Genomic DNA, 26,178 nt, shown 5'->3' on the forward strand with positions numbered 1-26,178 from the left:
CATCCTACATTCTGACTTTTTTGCTGGCAAAAGAATATCCCCTTTAGCAACAAAAAGCTATAATAGTAGCATTAACTATAATAGACAAAAGCCAAGTGTTATATTTTGTGTACAATTTTCTACATTTTTATACAAATGTGCTATATTTTACCAGTTTATGAATAAACATGTTCAGTTTGGGATGGATGCAGAATGTTTGTGTAACTTTCCTTTTCATGTCCTTTGTCTTAAGTTGATATATTACTGTGTTGTTTTTTTTTACAACTGTCTGCCCATATGAAACTTCAAGGGTACTCATGTTTAATTGTAATTTTAGAATGAGCAGTCACAATTTCTCAAAACAAGTTTCCAGGTAAAGACTATAATGGCTGCTGGACTGGACGTTTATATTCCCAGTGGTTTTATGCAATGACTTCTTTCCTCCAATAGAGTGCAGTAGAGCCTGAGAACAAGCCCACTGTGTTTCTATTTCATTCACTACAAATGAAGGCCCATTGAATACTGCACATACTACATAGCTTATTACCCCTTTAAGCGGTTAATCTATATTCTGCCTAATTGTGCTCCAACACAGTTTTACCCCCAAATTAGTGAAAGTCTAACCAACTTGCCAACATAGGGCATTCATCCAAAGTCACCCTTTCTTTTATCGCTTTCCCACAGGCTAATTATAAACCCCTTTGTATGAATATGGTTCAGACCTGCCTGTCACGGCAGCCTATTATGACCTGTGAGCTGCTGCAGTAGAACAGTTAATGAATGCTAAATATGGCTGCTCTTGGTGACATCAGTGCCTGGATGGGCTCTCTGTGGTCAGGACTGGCACCGTGGCCGCTGAATGCTGTAAGAAAGAAAAACTACACAAATCTTGTAAGCTTGTAAAATATTATCAACATGACATCAACATGGCCGCTTTAAAAGACATCATAGGAGTGATGGGGAAATTGTGAGGGGGATGTGAGTAATGTACTCATGATACTGTCTGTACACAGCGGTTCCCAACCCTTTTGGCTTGTGACCCCTTGATGTGAAGTCATGTTTATTTGTGAGTCCACAGCACAGGATATGGTGGTGTGGACATGACTTATGAGCTGTTCAACCAAACAGCGGTTTTCCCCTCAGATTGTTTGATTTGAAGGATTTTTACACGCATTCTGTGTTCAGTATTTCACAAGGAAAAAACAAAAAATAGGGGAAAAAAGTCAGAAAAAAGAGACAGCCTATAATTTTGTGTAATGGGAGCAATTTACTTCCCCTCATCCTCTTGGGACCCCATGAAGGGTCAAGACCAGACCACCAGGGTGGCTTGACAAACTTATTTAAAGCGATTTCAGGAGATCAAAAATGGCCACTGAAAATATCGATTTTTCACGTGTTGGCTGGCAGTTGTCAATTAAAACATAGCTCCGGTCACCAATCACCTTTCCAAGTCAGTGCACAGGCTATATTTAATTGCAGGTAACCATAGCAACGCATCGGTAAATGTCCTACGTGCAATTTTGCCAGCTAGCTCGCTAACTGCACTCACTAACGGACCCACCAACCAACAAAATACAACTTTTAAACTGCATTATGATTTGAACACGCCTACGGTAAGTGATAATAAACTCCAATATAGATTACCTGTGGATATTATAATGCAGAAAATAACGGACTTCTCCCCCCTTCTACTGTATCTTTAGCTATTAGCCACTGCCAGAGCGGTCATTTCATCTGCTGTGTTTGAAAAACTGGTTTACAGTAACTTTTTGGTGTGCTATTTTTAAAATTGATAACTAACATTACCATTACTTTTTACAGTGTTGGCTCATTTTGGTTCAGGGGCCCCAGTGTGCTTAGACTATATTGGCATTGTGGTGTTGTGGCATGGCACAGTAGACTCAAGGCAGCCACTACAGCCTGGCAGTGTTGCTGAAGTTGACTCATTTGCTCCAAGGCGAGGGGAAGCTCTCCTGACGCACTACTGATTTGCAATCTAGCATATCCACTTGTGATTTGAAACAATAGCTGAATTTCCACAGCGGGGTCAAGTAGGGAGCAGTCGATAGGGCATGAAAGGAAAACAACTCAAATTGTTTTTTTAAAGAAAAAAAAAAACAATTTGCAGCTCCTTGATGATTGCACACATTTAGAAAACATATCAGAAGCCCATGAGGAACAAATACAGTAAAGTTAGAGCTGTAAGTTACGCTTAGAAATATGCATAGAAATACTGTAGGCCTGTTAAATATGAAGAATTCATTCTTTTGATGTGCCAGAGTGAGTTACTCAACATGTTTACAACACATTACTCACTCATTTGAAACTACATTCAAACTTCACAATTTTTGGTCTTGCAATGGGATGCACAAAACAAACAAACAAAACAAAAAGCAGAGATATGCTTTGATGGGGGAATTATTGATGCAAACATTGACTGTGCTTGCTGTGTTTGTTTAGTATTTAGACTGTAACCTAACTCCTAGTTTTACACAATGACATAAATTTCACAGCTACTGCCCAGTGACCTTCATGAGATGATTCTTTTCCCCAAAGTGGACATTTTGGAAACATTGTCTTGTCTTCTGTTTCAGGCCAAAGTGATTGTTGTGCAAAATGACCATAGCTTCTTTTAAAGAAAATTAGAGAGCGAGTAGTCCTGTGCGCATGTATGCATTTTTAAACTATTCTTGAACAGGTTTGCGTTGCATTCTGATGTTAAAAAAAAAAAAAAAAAGTTTGACAGCACTCATGCAAAGTTAGTGTTGTCGACTCTCCACAACGTGAGCTCCACTTTTCTGTAGAGTTACAAATGGAAATGCCAAAATAAGAACTGAGTTTTTCAAATGCAAAGAAGAGGGCAGCATAATGACTTTTCTCTTTTCTTGTCTTGCCATTCAGAGGGAGGCTTTTCTTTTCCTTTGTCACTTAGGTTGGCATATAATTAACTCCTGCTTAATATGCTGTTTAAGGGCTCTCCTCCCCATGCTAGAAGCTTTGAACCCATAGACCACAGACAGGGACAAAACCCCAGTGGGACTGCTTCCTCCATGCTCCTCCTTGTGTGTGTGTGTGTGTGTGTGTGTGTGTGTGTGCGTGCGTGCGTGCGTGCGTGTGTGTGTTTGTGCTCTTGCAGAGGTGCATTAAACTGCAGTAGGTGCATGTAAAGTAAACTAAAAGAGCCATCCTGTGAGTGGTTTATTTATTTTATCTTCAACAGTTTTAACTCAGTAAAGGAAGTGCAGTTTGACCCTTTTTTTTTTTATTAAAGCAGAGTAAAAAAACATAACTTTGCAATAGCTTTGAATTTCAGAGTAAGTATAACAATCAACAAGAATTTGTCCGTATAAGTTTTCACAAATTAGCCCCCTGACAAAAACTTGCAATTATTTTTTGAAAAACATTTGTGTCTCCGTTTAATCTGAACGAGAGTACTGACATAACAGATGAACATAACCGGAGAAACAGCTCCCAGGACCTCTGAAGCACCTCTTGCACCTTTGTGACCCTCATCTGTAGCAAAGTTTATGGCCCCCTCCTCTCCTCCCTCTTTCTCTCCTCCCTCTCCTCTATCCATCCCTCCACAAAAGGGCCGTGATGACCCTTCTGTCCCTCTCTTTCTTCAACCCTTCGCTCCCTCCCCACCTTCAGGATGCTTTCTCTTCCAGAATCCATTAACAGACAAACCCCAGGCGGTCATGATGGATGAAAGAATGAAGGGAAGGGGATGCATTTCTGTTTTTCACCATGAGCTTATAAAGTAGGGGGAAAAGGGTCTTATTTAAAATGTGACCTTGAGCTCATACAGTGTTGAAAAAGTGACAAGATGGACATCAGATCATTTCATAATTGTTATAGCTTTATATAAAGGGTAATAGTGTCATGATTAAAAGTTATACACTGAAATATTATTTTTAAAATATATGCCACACTTCAATAATGATACTCAACAGTGTTTTATGATGGTCTTACTATGCATTAGGACTGGTCTGATAATATTAGGACTATGCAATCAATTTATAAGGACTTTTTCATTGAAGTCCTGTATGGCATCGCTGTAATATTTTTGGGATGATGCTTTATGCTTCGATGGCGTAGTTAACATAAAAACATTGTATATTGGTGAATGAATTTAAGTAATTCTATGAATCATCTGTCTCTGAAACGCGTCTTCTCGGTAATCAGTCTTTTACTTATCTAATCGGTTTCACTGTCAGGTCTCAGTTTGTTTACTGCGCACAGACTCTAGCAGGGCGCATTGTGCGCAGTGAAAAGCTGCCCGGCTCGCTCGTATTATCTCGCAGAGTTACTAACAGGTGGGGGGGCTCTAGAAATAGCCAAGGTGGGGGTCCTGAACGCTGCGTTAGAGTTTTATATCGGATGTTTTTTTCAGTTGCAAAACAGATTACGGTCCAGGTTGCAACACAAAAGACTGTCAATGCACCACTTCCTACAGCCATCCAGGGGTGAATAGGGCGCAGGACGGGGTCCACTCCAGGGTACTTGAGTGCAGGTGCGACGTGCATAACAGTCAAGCCATAAAACATGAAGGGGAGGTGGTGGTGTGGAGAGAAGAGGGGGTGCATATAGGCCTACCTGTTCTCATTAACCTGCTGTTAGTGTAATCTCTTCTTTGTGAAAATGTAACAAGATGAGCCGCTGCAGGTAACCCATTTGCACCTCCTCGAGCAAATTCAAGCCTTTAAAAAAATCTCCGTGTGAGGAGCTGCAGTGAGACGCAGTTTCAAGTTAAGGAGTATGCTGCTCCGATAGCATCACAATTACACAATAATGACGAAGACCTAAAAAAAAAAAAAAAAACGCGGGGGAGAACTTCATATTTCGTCTGTCGGTTTAGATGACACATGCAAGAAGAGTTATGTATTGGATACAATGTTGTTACTGTGTTGAATAGGGTATTCCCGCTTGTAGGAGAAAACAAGAACATGCTGGGACATCGACGCTCTTGGGATTCCCTCATTGGAGAATTGGAGAGGAGGCGCAATGCAGTGAAATCGGGGCAATAGCTACAATGTCAAAATATAAGTGCTGTTTGTAACATGTATAGGCTATATGAGAAAGTCTTTACAGAACTTAACTTAGTAAATGAGTAAGGTGTGCGTTCACGATGCCAAGACTGACCTCAGGGCCAACCTCTGCTGCTGACATCACTCCTCCCCACAGCTCGTCGCCTCTGCTTGGAGTCCCATCAAGGTCTGAGTCTCCCGCTGTGACCGAAGGCGATGCCTCAACACCATTCATTCTCAGGCAGGCACTCAGGACACAAACACACACAGTCGCAGCGCTCCCTGGACAACTTTTTTGAAACGGCATAAAAGCGTGATGATGACAGAAGAAAGCCGGGGAAAACGAAGGAAACAAGCCAACCCCAGGAGAAACCGAGGTAAGAAAAACGCGCAGCGCTGGAAAGTTTTTAATAAGTTGGTTAAATGATGCAGACAGATGTTGCTGCAGCAGGACAGAAGCCGCGCTGATTGTCTTCTGGAGTTTCTAGAGAAACTTTGAACACCGCATCATTCATGTGTAGCAATCTACTGCACTGCACTTTGACTTTTTTTTTTTGCATTTATGGCTTGCAGAATAACTTGCAGTGATGAGCAGTCAACTTTCACCAGGTTGCCAACAACTGGGATTAATATACCTGTGCACGTAAAAGGTGCGAGGCAGCGTGTGGCTTCACGTCGGCTATTTTGTGAAATCTCACGACTCTTAGTCTGTAATGTATTTTAAAATGTTTCTTTTTTTAAGTCAAAAGTAATCATAGATTTAGAAGGATCCACACTGTCATAAAAACTTCCAGTCAAGTCAGAGTCAGACTTTGACTGTTTTAACTAATCTTGTCTCACGGTTCATTGTTGCTGTGCTTCAATGCGTCTCTCTCTTAAAGGCAGGCTTTTTAGTTTTGTTGCGGTTCTTGTTGAAAGCGAACCTGCACTGAGACTGAAACTTTCTAGGATCTTGTTTCCTTGTCATCTGTATTCTATGACATGCGTCGCAACGTGATTTAGCATTTTACATCAGATTTTCGCGAGTTTGAAACTGTATTTAACGGGAGTTTTTTTTACCATAGAAAGTGGATTGCATAGAAGTGTTATAAAAAAGAGCTTAGGTGGAATTTTTAGTGTGATCTTATGCAACTGAGGCTTTTCTTTGCAATGTCATACGTTTGATAAAGCTACTTTACATCTTATAATCATTTTATAAATATAAAATAGTAAACATTATTCAGTGTATCAAAATTATGTAGATATATAAAAAGTAATAAGTCATTTATGGTGTCTAGTTTTTCCATCAAACACAATACAATAGGCATTAAAATATGATGTATTTGTTTTACGTAGCCTACCATGTGCACATGCAATTAAATCTACTATACTTTCCATAAAAGTACATAATACATCTTTTTAATCTTTCTCTAATTTCTATGTGACTATCACTCACCTTATCAAGAATAAGTGGAAGGCTTCAGTTGACCATATAGCTTTAGATGATGTCAGTTATCAGTTGTTGAAAGCACTTCCTACAACACTGCTGAGAGGAGCCTGTAGACTAGATAGTATCTTGAATTTAGAGACTTTGTTGAGACTTTGTTCTACATGCGTGAGGTAGTGTCTTATTTTGAAGTGTGTGGCTCTGAACTCACTAGCCCAAGCAAGGATACACACACCTGTGCATGGACACACATATAAACATGTCTATTCTTCTGATGGAGACTGAAGGTTTATGTGAGAATCGAATCCTGCTTCTCTGACCCAAAACCCCAAACTCTCAAATTATCCACAACATTAAATGTTTCTCTAACCCTAAATTTAACTTGCAACCCCCTTTTAAATAACCCAAAAGTACACCCAACCATAAACCCTTAAACCTAAATAAACCGTACTCTAAATTATTCTAATTTTAATGGGGTCAATGCGTGATGTGTGTCAGCCAATGTCTTGTCAGTGGCTCTCTATTAAATGCAAAGTTGTTAGGTGATGCAGTGAAAGTTATGGAATATCCTTAACCAACCTAACCATTACCCCAAATGCAAATGTAAACCCAGAAAAAAAAATAATTTAAGTTGGTCAGTACGGTTTTTCTTCATCTTGCTGTCACTGAGGATACACAGACACATTGCTGGCTTTCTTCTTAACTCCCTAAAAGTTCATGAGAGCAATTGCAAACCATGCTGCGTGCTTGTTTGTCTCTGATCTGACATGCAACCGCCACAAACCTATTTGCTGTAAGGAGTCTGTTTACTTATATAGTTTATTAGTTTGCTCTAAGTGTTTCCTCATTTTATTGAGAGAGGTGTGAAGCTCGGCGGAGTGTCACCAGGGTGAGATCCTCCCTGAATGCGTAGCGTTAACGGGTACTCATGTGTGCACGCGTACACACACACACACACACACACACACTCTCACCTTTGACTGTCACATAGCAGTTTGTCGACCGACTGCATTCTATTTCACAAATCAACAGCATCACACTACCGTGAAAGCTATCAGCAAAAAGGCACACTTACTGACAAGGACCTGTCACTTATCAGGCTAATAGCATAAACAGTCCAGTTCCTTCAACTCCTGCACTGACCTCAGAGGAGAGATTAACATCACCTCTGGTCAATTTCCAGTCAGTTATACTGAGTAATGGGGGGATTTGAAGAGGCGAAGGCGTCTTAAAAGTGAATGCATAGCAAAAGAAACTGATAATAAACTGATGAACTAAAAATCAGAGAACTGTTGTAAATGTCAAGTTGAATATTAAGCATTATCTTTAATATACAATCTACAATATATCATCAATTAGGACATTAGTGTGGGCTGCTTTTTCTCTGTTGTATGCTATGAATTAGTCTGCATGCATATCTGTGCTAATGGCATGTGTATACATAGTAAAAGTGCATGTCACACATGCGAAAGTGCATGGGCGAGGTCGGTGTTCGTGTTTGCGGAGTCCTCTTGCTACATGTACTTCTTCATGTCAGCATACAAATGTGTGTATTAAAGCTGTGTGTAAGATTTGGAATGTGGAGGGCTGGAGGCAGCTGAGTGAGTAGGGAGTTAAAGGTCCTTGATAAAACCAAATGAATTTGGCAGGCCCGACTCATAAGACAGCGATTTGGGGATCTTTTCCAAACCAGAAGAAAGAGAAAAAAACATAGGCTGACTTTTCTTCTCTCTCCAAGGCGCCTATTGATTATGTCTCTGTCTCATCCAATAAAACTGTCAATGTTCACCAATATCAAGCAATGTGAGGAAATTACTACTCTTCGTTCCAGATTGAAAGCAGTCCTGGTAACAGTCCTGGGGCTGAAGATGGAAACATATTCATTCGAAATGATGGCCTGTACTTATTGGCTGCGAGTGAGAGATTTGAGTGTGAATTAATTATCTGAGCACTGATAGCTAACAGTTCAACATCCTCCCTTCAGACTTGTATACACAGTAAAACCAAGGATTTCTGAAAGCAAGGAGCCCCTGGATAGGATAATGATTTTTTTTCCTCCTAACAGAGATAATGCAAAACACAGGTTTTAATTATAAAAAGTACTTTTTTGGATACCACAGCTAACACTTTATTATATACAGTAGGGTCCAAAAGTCTGAGACCACTTTATGGGAAAGTGGTCTCAGACTTTTGGACCCTACTATATAAGTTAAAAATCTCTAAAATTTGAAAATAAGTTTGGAATGATAGAGAAGATATGCCTTTTTTTCTCAGCTAAAATAAGTGTGCCATTGTTATCCATTAATTGTATTTATTAAAAAAAATTAAAAAAAAAAAAAAAAAAAAAAAACTGAAGAAAATCACTTAAGGTTTATTTGAATTTTTGGAACACACCTTTAATATCCATTTGCGGTGTTAATTGAGGGCAACACCCTTTGGGTTAAAATTTTCAAGTGCTGTCATTTATTTTAAGTCTTGCTGTGTTATGTGTGGGCTTTCCCCTGCCGCAAACTCAGCGGGCATCTTTTCCAGAACGACATCTGAACAACTGATCGGACTCATTCAGACCCTTTCTCTTGAATCAGTCGTAGGATTGCATTTCATGAGCGCCCTCACAAACATATTTAGTCTCTTGCGCTTTATGTTTTGTTAGTCCATCGAAAAACCTCATATGTTGTTGAGTTGATGTGCCTTTTTAAGAGAGAGCGTTCTCTCTCCCTGTTTCCCTCACTCCCTCTTTCTCGTTTTTCTTCTTTTTTCAAGTGCCAATTTATTTAAACTCCTTTCCCCTTTTCTTCTTTCTCCTTCATTGATTTCCAAACCCCAGTCTTTGTATGCAGCTGGGGCCCAGCTGTGTGTCTGTGACTGTGTATGTGTGTGCATACATGTGTGTGTGTGTTTGTGTGGGTTTTTCTGGCACAGTGCTGCCACAGTGAGCATAGCACACTGTACACAAAGGACTCGGGCAGCAAAAAAGAGAGGGAAAAAGAGAAAGAGAGAGAATAGGGGGAAAACATTGGAATGAGAGAGACTGACGCGCTTGTACTGTACAGAGTGGAGGGGCCGGGCCTTTTGGACCGGGCCTACTATAACGGCAGATGAATCGGCGCTCTGGGATGAGGGGTGGGGAGAGCGAGACAGCAATGAAGAGCCCAGGCACCACAGTTTATTACCAGGACTCTTCAAGGGGCTCAGCTCAGGCGTCAGGACCAGCGGGTGGGAGGGACAGAGGAGGAAGAAAGAAGAGGAGGATGACAGAGGTGGGGAGCTGATGGGGTTGACAGGGCTGGAGACAGCGAAAACAGCTTTTCAGCGTGAGAAGACAAGACATGGAAGGGTTGAGGGACGTGAGGGGAGAGACAGAAGAGACGGGACGGGCGACAGAATGTGGGATAATCTAAGTGTTTCCTCATTTGTTCCTCAGTGTTCCCACAGATCCAAGTGTCACAGATTTCTCCCATCCTAACTCTGTGTGTTTGATGCCAGATCTGCACAGCAGTAATGGGGAATCCCTTGATTGAGTCCCTCTGGTATTTTTCACATGTTTATTCAATTATTGCTCATTCTGATGTTTCAGATGTAACCAAATCAGTCCCATGTCTTACTGTACATTCCTGCCGCGTGGCTGCCACACTGTTGATCCAGTCCAGGAGGAATTATTTGGAAAGATTTGCGGTGCCATTGCAGAATTAATACACGCAAAGGGGTTTTCTGTTATATTTGCACATGACTATTTGGAATCATAGGATCTCAATTGTCGAGATATCCATCGACACATCAATTTCTGCATATTGCAACAAAATACAGTTTTATATTTTAAGTCCATGCGAACTCCTTGAAATTAATCAAACTTTTATTCAATCAGTCACGACTCTGGCGTAGTTCTAAAGGTTTTTTCTCAGTTGGTCTGAAGAGACTGTAACTGCACAATAGTTAACACATGTCTTTCTTAGAAACCATGAGCATTGTGTGTCTAAGGATAACACTCTTTTTAACTGTTACGATGACGCTAATAGCCACGGAGCACATGAGGTGCGTGCTTTTCACTCATTTAACACCCACTATATTTTTTGCAACTTCTCACTCACATGTAGAGATTTCTATTTTCACATCAAAGGTGTTTTATCTGATAGAAAAGGTTTACATGCTGTATAGTCTGATGTTGCAAATTGATTCGTTTTCATTCTTGACATATTCCATTTGCAGTTTTATTAGTACTTTCTTTGTCATTGCTTTGGCAAGACTCCTCACCATTAAGTCTATTTGTGGATCTTCCTTTTGTGCAGACAGCCTGCATATTGTGTGTTTGATATGCTGCACATGTTTGACAGAAGAAAGAGGTTAAAACTATCCAGATAGGCAGGCTCTCTGCACACAATTTATAGATATGTGCTGTTTTATCACACCTCAAATTAAATTTGGAAACCCTGCTTCAGCTGTCATGTATTACAAGGCCCAGATGGGTGGCAGAGAGAGAGAGGAGAGACAGAAAAAGAGACAAGGAGGGGAGCCTGGCAGGCAGGCAGACCCACTCAGCTGGCTGAGAGTGTGACAGTATTTGTCAGCAGGCAAGCTAGATATAGCGAGGCAGCAGGTTGAAAGAGGAACAATTTGATACACGGTTTGTATGAGACAGGAGCAGGCTGGCATTTAGGATCTGCCTCAATCACCTTTGAGACAAGAAACCTCACACTTACTGGTTTTAGAAAAGGAGCTGTTTGTGGTTTTACCAGTTTAATACACCAGTTTATTAGAGGATGAAATAACAAGTTTTTTTACTTGCTTCTCATCGCCTTTCTGTCGCTCTTTGTGTCTCTCTGTAAGTTCTTTTTTAAATTTTTCAACATTTTAAGCCAAATATTTGTATATTTTAAACTTTTTGTCTCATGTGCGTCTGTCTTTCACTCACCATTAGCAACACATACACCAACCATTGCAATACATGAGGTCTAAAAATATTGTAAAACTTAAATTGATCAACTGTACCATCAAATTTCTGGCATAGGCATCTTGTTTCTTAAGATCATGGGTGCAACAGTAGATAGCTGGAAGGTGCTGACTATGAATTAATATAGTGTATTTTCTAAAAAATCAATTGAAACTGTTAATTGATATAATAACTAGACTAGGGCTGCAACTCACAATTATTCTTTTGTTATTTATTAATCTGCTGATTATTTTTAAGTTCATCAATTATTTGATTAGTCTATAAAATGTCAGAAAATTGTGAAAAAAGGACAATACGAGTTTCCAGAACCAAAATGAACTTTTAGACTCACCTGCCGAGGGGACTGGTAGATGAAAAAATCCACCAGCCAAGCATATTTTTTACCGGCCAAAATAATAAATTGCCTTTTTGTGCCACATATAGATCCGTTTCAGTACATTTCATAGAGATAATAAGGCACAATTTATGTTCATGTGCGCTTGCTGTGTTCATGGTCACAAATGTTCTCCAGCTTCATTGTTTTATTTCTGATGACAAATGAGTTGTTTCTGCTTTTGTATTTGGCATACTGGCAACACACAGAACTATTCATCAGCACAGCCTCAGCATCATACTGCAGCCAGCCTCTTGAAACTCTTTTATCTCTAAACCTCCATTTCTGACAAAACTTACTTTTTCTTTGTAAATTATGGCCCATTTAGAGTAATACAGACATAAAGCAGGGTATGCTTTTGGGCGTGGTTACCCTGTAATTGACAAGTCGCCAACACAGCAACAATGTAAGTTATGTTCGTTACATATCATAACCCCAGTTTAGAAAAGGAGTATAGGCATAGCTGTCACTATTTTAGTGTGTTTTCAGTTCATGAAAGTCAATTATAACATTTTGGTTGCCTAAAAAAGTCCTCAGCATTCAGTTGTACTAAAAGACCCTTTAAGGAGTCGGCTTTTCAATTTTTGTGGTAAGTACACTTTGTTTTAAGCCTGTTTTTCACTCGCCTAAATTAGCATTAGCATTATCACAGTTAACCATAGACTGTAAATGCACCGTGCTAACCAAGCTAGCAGCTAATGTTAGAGTTAGTGCCACCCTCTCACTTCTGTCTCCAAAAATTGAAGATGGCAATGGTCAAAATGCTGAACTCCGGGTTCCAAAACGGGAGTCCTCAAACCAATGAGTGACGTCACGGTGGCTACGGTCATTATTTTTTTACAGTTTATGGTTTAGACACACATAAAAAACACATTTGGTGCATGTGTCTACACTGTATAGGGACAAACATGAGTAATTTCCTCTGAGCCAACATGCCAGATATTTTACTACATGACTATTTTGGTACAAACATTTACCCGCCAGTGTGGCAGATAGCCTTCCGAGATTTACTTGCCAAACGGAAAATCTACCCGCATTTGGCGCTTGGTGGGTGTTAATTTCGGACCCTATAACAGCCAAACTCTGTTTTAAAAGTCTGTAAAACTGCTAATTTTGTCTAGTCTAAAACCCAAAAACATTGTCTTTACAATAACTGTATATAAACCAGAGAAAAGCAGCAAATCCTCACATGTGAGAGGCTGGAACCAAAGAAAGTTTGGCATTTTTCTTGATAAGAGACCTAGACCAAAATAATCTTGATAAGAGAAATTGATTATCAAAATTGTTTATATGTAGTATATGGATGGAACAGATATAGATTGTTGCTCCAGAGAGACACTTTTTTGGGTTTATTTCTTACACGTAATGTTTAAAATAAGGATTATTTTGTAAAGATCCACATGGGGGACTAGGAAACTTTTTATTGATTGTTTATTTTGTTGTACTGCTGTTGTAAATTTTTCTTGAAGGGCTTTTCCTGATCCCATCAGTTATTTATTATGCCAAATGAATCTTGTTGACTAATCAGTCTAATGCAGATGTATAACTGCCACCTGTGTGCGGTCTGGTGTCTAACAATTAGCACACTGAGGAAGGGCTCGGCCGTGCATTAAATAATGTTTTCTGCATAAGTCACGGTGTGCACACTTCACTTGTCCAATCCTGTACAAAAGTAATAAAAATTCTATATTGCTCATTAGTTTCGCTTCAGGCCTAATGCAAGCAGATATATTAAACACATAACCACAACATTAGAGACTATATGGTAAAGGCACTAAAAGTGCAGTCTGTCCTGCTGACCTGCCCAGTCAACCACCATAAATTCTATCTGCAAACAAGGGTTGATACTTGTAACAGCCCAGGTGAGGAAAAAAGTAAAATTTGGACTGACAACAAGAAAGGCATGGGAGAGGTCAGCCAGGCAACTCCCCCTCTCTTCCTCTGTCTCCCTGTACCTGTGATAACTTGGTACCACCTTCGTCTGACCTGCACATCCCACTCTCTGTCCCACACACAGATATATACACATAGATACCTGGAAGGGAGTAAACACATTCCATCGTAGATAAAAACATGCTTCAGTGATTTTTAGGCCCACCTGTAATGGTCAGAATTTAAGATCTTAAAGACCTCCTCCAATGAAAATCAAGTTTTTAAACTTGTTAATATGTCCATGTGATGTTTTTCATTTGCTAGAAGACAAATCAGGAGCAAAAGAAGCAGTCAACGTCATGGCTGTGCATTTCCGGTTTGACACTACAAGACATATCAGGTGTGAAATAAACAGTCGACGCCATGGCTGAGCATTTCCACTTTGACACTGCAGTGTACCAAGGACATTCTCAAAAACACAGATTCAGTCAAGCAGGATTTCCTATGTCACAAATCTAAGGAACCAATCATTAATAATTAAAGATAATTATATGCAGAGTCTACCTCCTTGGGTTTTCCCTGACAGCTGATTCCGATCTGCACGGAAGAGTAGCAAGCAAGTTGAAAAGCCGAGCCTGGCGTATTGCTGTGTAGCCAAGTTTCCATCAGGAGAAAAACACAACAGTTCCTAATCTCCCGATGAACTCTCAGTCTCAGTTGGATCACATCGATTTTGTTATCCAGTGAGCGAACGTTGACCAGAAAAAGTGATAGAATGGCTGGTCTGGTCGCGTTAGCTTTTAGCTTGGCTAACAGACCGGCCCGCTTATCCCTCTTGTGCTTATGCACACCACTTCCTCTTGCCTCTGAGCCATTGCAGTTTACTATGCCAGTCTGCTGCCACAGGGCTCCTCAGGAGCTGCAGTCAGCTGAGCGCCGCTCTAAGCTTCGGTGGAAGTGAGGTGGGCGAGTTGTTGGTAATGATCAGAAATGCGGTTGGGCTGTACCCTCTTGGCCTAGTTGCACTGGTTGTGTTATTTGCACACTCACTCACGTTAAGAGAAGAGTCCTTAACACTCTTTACACCAGAATTTGGAGCCAGAGAAGCCGCTGCACTGCTGCATGCCACCATTAATATATTTGCATATAGATTCTGGAGTTTTTAATGAGGGAGAGGGAGTAGAAGTAATTTTAAAGTGGTAATTATACTCTTTTGCAGAAAAACCATATTAGACACACGTTATTGTTCCAAGCAGAGCATCTTTATACGTCTTAATATATGTCTGGAGAGGATCTTTAAATTTTGCACACATCTCTTTCTTTCTGACTCCCTTTTTCTCACTCTCAGTCTCCATGTTTTTTTCCGTCAGCGTCTCATTTTAGCACATTTTCATCTTGTCTCTACCAGAAACTTAGATGCAGTGAAACCATTGGATCTGTAGATGTTTCAAGAAATTCATATTGATAATGAATCACCAGAGAAATTAACATTCATTCATTCAGTCAGTGAGTCAGAAGAAGGAAAAGAGAATGTAATCGTGTGTAGTCTCTTTAGGACACTGGACAAACCCTAACTCTTACCACAAACAGAGCAAAGACGTTTGCTAGCAGTATGAAATGCAAAGTTATCTTTGGTAGCTCAGGTATGATAAGGAACAGGATCCCTGCACCGGAAGTATTTTGGGCTAGAAAGGAAGGAAAGCAAATAAACTATCAGTATGCAATGGTCCACTCTGTCATTTATCACTATACAACAATCTAGTAGATACTCTTATCTCATCTTTTTAAAAGAATTTCTCATGTTACGTGGCAGGTTATCATGTTTTTGATGGTATTGCAAAATTACAAAAAAGAGGGGGAGGTTTTTGATTAAAATGTCAATCACTAATAAATGAAAACGAATAGGCAAGGAGAACAAAAAACATTCAGAGGTTGTGCAAAATCAATTTCTTTTTCCTTTTCGGCTGTGTGGTCGACTTTGGTACCTCAGGGAGAACAGTGTTATGATTATACGGTGCATGTGTCCAGCATTGCAGGAGGGGTGGAAAGGGAAGTAAGTTATAAGGCAACCTGGCAGCATATCAGAGGGAGGTAACGTCATCTAAATGATACTAGTAATAGGTAGGTGTGAATGTGTCCAGGCCTCATACTGGGACGGGGCCCTGCATGTCAGACACGGTTCTGGAGGGTTTACTTCATTGACTTCATTGTGATTCTTTTCTTTTTCTCCCCTTCACAGATTTGCAACTTTTTCTATCATCTGTTGCCTTTCTTTCTTCTTTCTCTATTTTTCTCTGTGTCTCTCTTTCCATCTCTTTCTCCCATATCCTTTTAATTCCTCTTTATCTTCCTCTCCCTCTACATCAGTTCCTCCACCTCCTATCTCTTTCACTCTATTTCCATTTTTATCCCCTCTTTCTCCTCATTTCTTCCTTTCTCCTTCTATCTATCTATCCTCCGCTCCTCCCAGCTCGGGCTCCCCCGACCCTGTACGGTCGCCATCATGGCCCCCCCTCCTTGAGCGCCTCCCCTGTCCCACTGACACCACACGCTGCTCCCATCCCCCGAAAACCACTTCAAACAGCCAGCGCCATCAAAGCCCACAGTCAGTCAGCCAGGCAGTCAGCCAGCCAGCCAGCAAGGCAGCCAGTCAGCCAGCCTTCTGCTTCGACTTAAAATTACTGTCGTCCCAGTCGCAAGGCTGCTTTCCTCTTCTGATACACATCAAAGATCCTCTTAAACTCCCCAAGTTTGCTTTTTAAACCTTTCTTCTTGTTGAGTCATTTTTATATACGTTATTTCACTGGTTGAGGTTTTGCTCTCTCTCACTCTCGTTCTCTTTCTCCATCATTTTTTTTTCTCCAACTGGGCCAGGTCAGTAATGACATGCACACACTCTCTTGTGCGGTTCTGCTGCCTTTGCATTTTTCTCTGTGACTTTAATTAGTCTCTTTTTCAAGGCAATGGTTCAGGTTTCACATGTACAACGCAGAAACTCACACATTCAAGTACATTAAGTTGAACTAAGTATGTGTGTTACAATATGACTCATACATCTTCCTAATCAGAACTGCATAAACACAAAACTTTTAATAGCGTGTGTGTTCCTCTTTTCTTCTGTCTGTATCTCTTATGCGTGCATGCTAAAAGGGCAGACTAAGTGACAAAAGAAAGCAGAGAGACAGCGAGGCAGGGACAGACAGAGAGAGAGAGAGAGAAGAAATGGTATGTGCACTATAAAGAAGATAAAGGGAGAGCGACACATTAGAAAGGCGACTTTTCTATGTTTCAAAGTCTTTGAGGTCACATGTGGTCACTGGAAAAGTTTTGGTGTAGCACCATCTCTCAGCTTGAGAATGTAATGTCGACATGCGCCAGAGGATGGCGCCCCGTCTGTATGTTAACCAGGCAGAAACTGACTGCCAGGTCTCATCTACAGGCTGTGTCAATTAAAACAACATTTATCACGACAAAAGCAAAGTCTTTTGTCATATAATACAGTTAGATTTCATACTTTATAGGTTTACTGAATTTCTTCTGAGCCGAGCAGCAGTAGATAATTGTCTATCAGTATCTTTTCATGTTCTGTGCTGACGATCAAGACGCTTGTCTGTCTTTATTTTTTTAATTTTTAATAATAGGTGTAGAAGAAGAATAACAGGGCAAGATTATTAATGTTGTCAGCGGCAATAGTAGTAAGAGTCATAATAGGAGATGAATTGTTGTTTCTCTACATACGTGTGTGGTGAATACCCTCTCATGGTCTGCTTTGAGCTTTAAAATCTTAAAGTTAATTAAAAACTGGGTTCCTCACAATTCTTTATAAGGGGGTTCCTGTATCTTGTATTTTAAAACTGCTTTGAGTGACATTTTTTTAGACATTTTGGGATTTAATACAGTTAATTATCCTTTTCAAGAAGACCACACCACATCACGCAAAACACCTCTAACAGATCTTATATATAGATGTTTAAAGTAGACAAAGTCAGTGGGATACCAGGCATATTTGTTTTCCCCTCAAAACAAATCTCCCGTAGAGAGTAACTGAAAGTTACAGCTCTAGTTGAACTAACCAAATCCCACATTGTATAGCTGTTAAGCTCAAAGAGAAGTTTTATTTAGCGTGCACCCCTATTAAAAAACTTCAGAACCTTTGTGCTCCGTCAGAGAATGTTTTAATATTCAAAAGGAGCCACTATTGTGTGGTTTCTTGCGCCAACGTACAAAATAAAGAGCCACATCTGAAAGCTGGAACAGTCCCTGAGCATTTTCATGTGTAAAGAAAAAAGAGGGAAAACAAATTTGGAGGGGGGAGACAGGGGTATTTATAGAGTGGTGTGAGAGTCTTTGCAATGACAGGAGCCTAATGAAGTGGAGTTTGGGTTTTGATTCACGGTGTGGTGAGTGCGTGGGTCCCTCTGTGACCGTTACTGCATTCCAGCACCGATCCCTCGCTGCACGGAAACCAGCACGGGCCACAGGAGGAGGCGGAGAGCCAACTCGAAATAACGTGTTCTTCTTACCAAGCTAACCTTTCTCACCAACATCAGCCCTGCTTTCGGTGCAACAGATGCAAACAGGGCATGATGTCACTGACACTTAGCTCAAACATGGTGGCGAGGCTATGCACATGTACACGCACAAACTCTCATACACAGTATAGATACAGTAGTCTGGTTAATTTGTCACTACTACGTGAGTCACTTACATGGTAAATGACTCAAGTGACACAACTCAGCATGACATAGTAGGGAAGTCCAGAATGATGTTAGCGGTGTTTCTAAGTTTAACTTCGTCTTGTAGGTCAGTGGAAATTGTATTCAGCGTGGCATTTTATTAAAGCTGTGTAATGAGACAGCGAGAAGGAGACAACGAGTGAGATCAGTGGGAGTAAGTCATCATGATTGTAGCAAACTGAATGCTCTGAATGTTGTATTGCTGATAGAAAAACTAGGAGATTTATAAATTGTTTGAATTTGTTTAAAGAAATGAACTCTAATTGTTTTAAAAATGTGTTTTTACGTAAACTTGCCATATCCTTGCAAATTGTAACAGCAGAACAGTTCAATGAATTCATTATCCTACTGTGAAACTGTAGAGACTACTGTGTCACTGTTGAAGTTCAAACAATGGCACAAGTGCAGAATTCACACGTCTCTGCTTTGAAGGTAAAGGCCAGTGTGAAGAAGGTGAATTCTTCAGAGAAATGTCACTAGTGGTCTACAGGACAGGTAAACATGGTGGCAAACATGTAGGCAGCAGCATACAGGAAACCTCTAAAGGAAGAAGACAACCACATAGGCTCTTTGCACACCTCTTCACTCACACCTTGTCTCAGTTCTGCAAAGAGAAAAACTGATTACTGCATATTTTTGTGTGTGTGTATGTGTGTGTGCATACAAATTATTAATTCTGCTTGGTAAACTGCTAACAGGTGATAGCGTCAGAGCAGTACGTCTTTTTTGTTGTTTCAGCAGTGCTCAGTTTCACAGTATACCACACAGCAGATAGGTAATTGTAAAAAAGAGAGGTGACACTTGAATCATAGACAGAAAAAAAAAGACCTCGTCAAAATTTAAACTGTGGTCACTATTCTTTTTCATTTCACTCCTACTCCTTTCTGTTTTCAGCTTTCATCGAAAACGAGAAGAAGCCATAAAAATGAGAATGAGGTGCTCATCCTTTTTAAACCTGCGGTTACTTTTTGGTGATCTGTGCACTTCCTTTAGCTAAAATGCTGTATGTTAAAACAGTATACCCTATAAAAAGAGACATTATCCACTGTAGAAGATAAGAGTTACACAATGATACACTGAATGATAAACTAATTATCTAGTAATGTGTCATTGTCTCTTTATGTTCTACCTGAGAGAAATGCAAAACTATTAATTTTGAAGTTCCTGTGGCCACAGCTGTCAACTATGTAAGTTAACATCATTATAGGCTACAAAAATATTTCATGGATGTTCTAGAGTCGACTCACCACAATCTAAGAATACAGAGCTCGGGTGGGAATCTACAAAAGGGGATGAAAGTATACCCTGCGAACGTGTTTCTCCTTCTTCTCGCCGCTTCTCCATGTGTGTCTGTATGTGCAGTTTAGTGCACCGTACCTCCAAGTGAGTCACAATTCTCTCACACTTCACGAGCACGTATATGCACCTTTGTGGTGTGATTACTGGTCTAGGCCACAAGTTATTTGGACCCTTTTTCCTGTCCATGTTCACTTTTACTGAGCCTCTTTCTTTCTTTGTTTCTGTGTGTGTCTCTCTCTCAAACAAATAAATACACACAGGCATGTGAGCGCAGAAAATTATTTTAAGTGTATGTTTAGTAATAATAATAATACATTGAATTTGTACGGCACTTTTCATTCATAGTGAAACTCAACGTGCTTCAGTATTAACAATATAGAACACACAAGATAAAGAAAATAGTAATAAGAGTTAAGATAAGTTAGTGTGTTAAACACCCTGTCACGGCATCTTCATAACACAGCAGAAACATTTTTGGAATCAAAAACATTTTGCTCTAAATAAAATACATGTAGTTAGAAGTCCCACATGTGTGTCTGTCCTGTAATCTTCATTAAGTGAATTTGTGTATTCTGTCTGTGCAGTACCTAGAGAACGCCAAAGCTAAACAAAAATGTGTAGCATGCATGGGTGAAGTGCAAAATGAGTAGGAGGAGATTGGGCCTATCAGAAAAAAAAAAAAAAACAACTAAAAAAAGAGTTGTCTAGGATTGAAGGTGAAAGATGAAGGCAATAGCAGACAAGACATTATCCTCTCAGTTTCTTCATGAGGGTGATTACTCTGACCGGCAGCATACAGTCTGTATAGTAAGTTACAGTTTTGTTAACTATTTGTTTGGTGGTTTTGCTCTACTTTATTTCAGCTCGTTTGCTGTTTAATCTGTTGGTGTTCTTCAAAGTCAAATGAAAGCAGGTTTCCACTAAGTAGATGTGGTTCAGTGTCTGGTGCAGCGATGTGACATGTAGATAGAGAATACCAGATCTGTAAAACTGATTTCAATCGATTTTCTGATGCCTGGGCCCTTTCAGAGCGGCCATGGCAGCTGTACACAACACCACAGCGTGTTACAGTTGGTGTCTTGGGGGCTGTGCTTTGATTTGCCGAGGCCCTTCTGAAATCGTACTGAGAGCTCATATGTGAATAATGAAACTAACGCCAGCGCACAGTCACACTAAAAGCACAACTCGTTGACAAATCAACTTTGTGAGTTGTATCAGTGAATGGTTCAGTGGCTTTGAAGCTAATAAAATGCCAAAAGGGGTTCTGTTTTTATGTCACAAGGGCCCTAATTGAGCAGAATCATTAAAAGCCACACTGAACAAAGGCAAAATAGTTTCAATACGGTGTTTGTTGTTAATTTAGAGATCACTGCTTAACTGCTTAGTGTGCAGAATTTTCGCTGCTGTTGTGCGCGCTCTTGTCTTTGCAGAGCCATAATCAATATGAGGAAATTGGCTTGGTGTTTATTTCTTGAGCTGATTGTTCTGTGCACTTCTGCGTCTTTCATAGTGCAGATGTTGCCCCTCGGCTGCGCATTCTGTGGTGGTGGTTTAAATGCTCTGACAGGGTGGTGTCTCCTAATGAGTGGGACATCTAAAGGCACGGAGCCGTGACTTCGCTGCTGTGGTACCGCATGAGCTTTAACTTTACTATCTCTCACTGCAGATCAGATATTCTTGGAGCATCGCCTACACAAACACACACACACACAGTTATTGTCATGTATTTCTTTACTGTGTTTGATCCTGCTGTAATCCTCTGCAGCAGCAAGGCAGTGTTTCTCCCCTTCTGTGCTGAAAATACAAGTTTGTTTGCTTTCTGTATTTCTCTATACCCTAGTTTGAGTCTGTATGTGTGTGTGTGTCGAGGGAATTTCCCTTTGTAGCGTGTTTTTCACAGTTCGACATCAGTTGGAGGATTTGTGTCAGGGACAGTTTGACACTGTTGCTTTCTGTCTCTTTCGTCCTTTTTGTCCTCTAATCACCCAGTCCCTCTGTCTCTCTCTTATCTCTCTTTTTCTTTCTCTCTCATTCTCACTGTAGTTTGTGTTCTGTAGTGTGTTCTTCATGCAACAGTGTCTCTGTGACTCTCAGTCTCACTCTTGTCACCACCTTTCTCTTACATATACACCAGAGCATTGTATACCATACACACTGCAAGAATGCAAATCGCTTACTGCACCACACGTCACATTTTAGCATCTCTGCCTCAACACTAATGTGACTTTTACAATCCCCGTCCCAGGGTCACAGTTTCAGTCTCATTTATTCACACCAGCAACCATTTGCTGCCTTTTTTGTTTGTTTGTTTGTGGCTCAAAGCCAACCAGCAAAGAAATGACTGTAATCAATTGAAGTAAAACTTGACTGACTTTGTCTTTCATATCAATGTGTTTGTGGTTATTTTCACCATCATTAGACAAGAATGTTTGCACTTCCTCCTCTCTGGCCACAAAAATGCAATAAAATTGCTGCAAAACATCACATTACCACCATTCCTATTGGTTAACATGTAATTTAGAGCATTTAATCCTCAATTTGCTGTCAGCATTCATGATATAATCTATAAAACATTTGGATAAATTGAAATTAAGAGTCGCATTCCAAAGTGAGGTAACCACCAAGAGGAAAATTCAGGAATGGGCTTTTCAAGTAAATTAAACGCACTTTGTGAATATTATTAATGTCATATACTCGCCTATGATGTTACAAAATTACAACATTTTGAAATAATATCTGTTTTTCAGGGAATGACAGTGTGTAAATCATGTATTTAGTACATTTACAATAACAAAACCAGGTAGATAAAACACAACCAACACGTGGATATGTGCTTTTTTCACTTTGAGTGTTATTAGGGCAGGTCAAAGAAACTAAACCAAAGCAGGCCAAGGTGCTAGAGTCAAAAGCAAAATCACCCTGTGTGACAGAGAGAGTGTGAGTTGCTGCTGAGATGAAGGATATCAGGTGGGAGGTGTTTGTTCTTGGTTGCGGTCCTCCCCTGACTCATTGTATGAATGTCAGTCAGCAGGTATGAATAGAAGAGCTGCCACAATGATAATTTTCTAAATGGCATTTTTGATTTCTGAGATATATTTAAAGGGGAAGTCTTCACTGTCGACATGATTGTGCTCTGCAGATGAATATGGATTTACCTCGTCTCTGAACTGCTCTCATAGGTACTGTAAAATGACAATACAGACATTTTCCTGCGCTTGCTTTTTGTTTAGCGTGTGGGTGTCCATGACTCTCATGTGGTAATTTATTGACTTCAAAATAGCAAGTGTTGTGTATGCAATCGTGTTTCCTCTGACACATGTGAAACCATCACAGTCTTAACAGCATGGGAGAGGCTTGATTTCATATATAAACTGAAACTAGATATTTTAAAAAATATTTATTTTATATCAGTTAGACTTCTTTTTACAAAAATGTGGTGGATCGCTTTTTAATTACGCCTCAGTGTATTCAGTTGACTGCGTCCCCTTTTGTTTCTGACATTTTTACCACCTACATATTGTATCGTATGAAATGATGTAGTGTCACTTTAATGTGGTATGTGCATACTTATGTCATATTAAACTTGTGCTTTATGTCATATGGAGAACAGCATGGATATTATTTCATCTAGGAAAATTGATCACCAATTTATTGATTTAAAAGTTTCAAAAGTAATTTGATATAAAACTTTTAAAAAGGAATGACAAAAAAAAATAGGAAAAGAAAATTTGCGGCTTAAAATTTTTTGTTGTTTTATAAATTTTTATTCTAGAAAAAAACATAGATCATAAAAATATCTATTTGATTTCATTCCCTGTTTACATTTAAGGTAATTTTTACAGTATGTTTACGGTGTGTTTTAGATGGCTCTAATTTTGTGTGTATAACAAAAACTACACACACTCATATTAAATTCAGACACAGTATTTCTAACACAGTTTAAAAGTGTAAGTGTAAGAAATATTAGTTTGTTTTCAGTTTGGGTGTTGGTAGAATTTCTGTCAGCTACCAAAATGTCTCAAACTGATATTTGCCTAAAAAGCTATTAATTGGGTTGTTGTTAAACTATATGATAAATGATAATCTATTAATTAGCACTGATAATATTTCTTTACCGTTATTCTGGCTTGTATATAAATATTGTGAATTGTAAAATTCGACAGAACAGTAACGATTACATTATGCGTTAAATGGGGCCTGGCCTTGTTTGTTGCCGTTTAAAACCAAAAGAAACAAACAAGGTAATTTCTAGGTAATTATTGCGTGCTTACCATTTAGCCACATAATTACTAAGTCAATACCAGATCACATGTGTGCATCGTAAAATAAACTGCAGCTTAGCGTGTTGCTGTACAGTAGATGCCCTCTGGGATATAAACAGTGCAGGATCAGACCAGCGTTGAAATTGTCTCTGTGCTGTTGTGAGTCAGTGCAAAAGAAATGATGGGATGATTTTTTCCCCCCTTTATCTTAAGTGGCTTTTTTTAGTTGTGGTATGATTTTAATGTGGTAAAATGCAGTCAGTTTCCATGTCACACACACATGAGCACATGAAAATATTCAGACATTATTCGTCATTCAGTCTGTCTTATAAACGTCATAATTTTCTAAATTTCAGATTAGATCCAAGATTAATCACAAGCCTTTTTCTGCTCCAGATAACAAGAACAGCAAGTAAGTTTTCTCAGGCTGAAATTCTGCATTTCTGACTGTTGTCACAGGCTGAAAATGTACATTTGTTTCTGGCAGACAGACCATCAATCTTTGCGATGTTCAGTCAGCAAAGGAAAGCGGCAGAGAGATTAAAATAGTGTGCAGTGTTTAATTTGAACACACTGTTGTCAAACCATCAGAAAGAGTCCCCAGAAGTGATCAACATTGTCAAGCATGATACAGCACAGTTCGGTTAGCACTCTCTGGATATGAGTCACGTTCTTCCCACGCACACTACAGTGCATGCAAAATAGCACTCCTGTTTTCTACTGTGCTGTGCTGTGTGTTCAGTATCGTCCAACAAATTACACATTCTTAAAGCACTCGCATTGCATGAATTTATTACTCTTAAACTCCTTTGTACCTTGACACACAATCTCTATTTGCAGGCAATCCCAAACCTCCTGCACTGTTCAAAGATTTAGCTGTCCTGCCCCACCAAAAAAAGACTTATTTGAAGGATGCTATCGCTATCCAAATAAATAAATCAACGGGCCGGATAATGAAAGCCATCCCAGCGTGGTGCTGCTTTAATGACAGCGCATATAGGCTCAGTGTCACTCACTGTCATGGGAGGGAAAATTAGAGCCAATTTGACGCTAATCTGGACCAGATTTTTCTCTTTTCGGGCTCAGTGGTATGTCCTATCATCCCAGGAAACTCCTGCGGGGCTGATAGGTCGGCCTCAACTACATCATATAACTTCATAGCTGCCTGCTGTAGGGAAGCACATTTGATGACCAATTTCATCCCTCATAAGAGCGAGTCATTCCTTCTCATGTTAGCAGAGCAGCACTGCATGGAGCAGAGGCTTTGTTACTGGCCCCGGGTGAATCAGAGTTTTGCATGTGCTAACTTTTTACAGGGGTGTAATCAAGCAGGGGGACTATATACAACTTGCTGATGCAAACAGATACAAACGTAGGCGTTATATCTAGAAATTATCTATATGCTCATCAGCATGATATGTGTATATAGTTCAGGGGGACTCAAAAGTGCTTTAGGTGTGTGTTGCGGGCCACCCCCTCTACAGCACTGGGTTCCTTTTTGCTCTTCCAGTAACAGAGTGAGTATGTGTTTGTTATCTGTGTGTGTCTTCTGATGTGGAGTTGACAAGGTAGATTTGCTCAAATGCCAACCCCCCCCCCCTTGCTGCCCCACATTGTAGTTACTGGCTTTTGTCATAGTGAGCTTCGAGGTCGTAACTGGATGTGTGGAGGAGTTGAAAGCAAAATGCTCATCAATTATTGTCTCTACCAGTCAGTAAGGGTGTAGTTGGAACGTCTCAAACAAAATTTAAAATCTTTCTAGAATGACTGAGTGTTGTTTTGACAGTTTAATGAATAAACTTTGTTTGCGTTTTGTGAAATGGAATGAGCTGTGAAACTTTTATTTTCACTCTGATCTGGCGAAAAGAGGCACAACATTCTGTCAAGGCCAACGAGGAAAATTTATTTAAAACAATTGAGAAGCATGAAGATGTCATCTTGCGACCTTTATCAGATACCGATCAGAAACTTTATATTCACAACAACACGAAAAGAAGAGTTGGCTCTCTGTGTGTTGGCACAGTCCATTCTACCCCCTGACAATGTTTTGGCTTTTTCTGATGATGTATTTCAAAGGCGCTGGCAAGGAGTCTACTTGTGTTCTTAAATGGCCATTACTTGGTTGTGATTAGATATTGCCAATCAGTGAAAGGAAAACAGAGAGTCCTCAAAAAAAGCCTTGGAAATAAGAGCCTACAGCTGAAATCCCGGGCATGTGTTTGTGATTGTCATTTATTGTCTTTGCCATGGGAAAAA

General features: G+C 39.9%; 1 protein-coding gene across 2 annotated transcripts in view; it reads left to right on the top strand.

Moving 5' to 3' along the window:
- Positions 1 to 1,483: 1,483 nt before the first annotated feature.
- LOC137181275 (zinc finger E-box-binding homeobox 2-like) overlaps positions 1,484 to 26,178 on the top strand; it is a 35,146-nt gene continuing 10,451 nt past the window's right edge. Inside the window, exons 1-2 of one of the 2 annotated variants that reach the window (XM_067586858.1) lie at positions 1,484 to 1,592; positions 5,164 to 5,383. In XM_067586858.1, coding sequence (XP_067442959.1) covers positions 5,323 to 5,383 — 61 coding nt within the window. In that variant the 5' untranslated portion in view covers positions 1,484 to 1,592; positions 5,164 to 5,322. Of the gene's footprint in view, positions 1,593 to 5,163; positions 5,384 to 20,122; positions 20,468 to 26,178 lie in introns of those variants that run through there. The other variant, XM_067586859.1, reaches the window with a different exon arrangement.

Source organism: Thunnus thynnus, chromosome 4 (assembly GCF_963924715.1).
Source record: "Thunnus thynnus chromosome 4, fThuThy2.1, whole genome shotgun sequence".
In the NCBI taxonomy this organism is placed as follows: domain Eukaryota; kingdom Metazoa; phylum Chordata; class Actinopteri; order Scombriformes; family Scombridae; genus Thunnus; species Thunnus thynnus.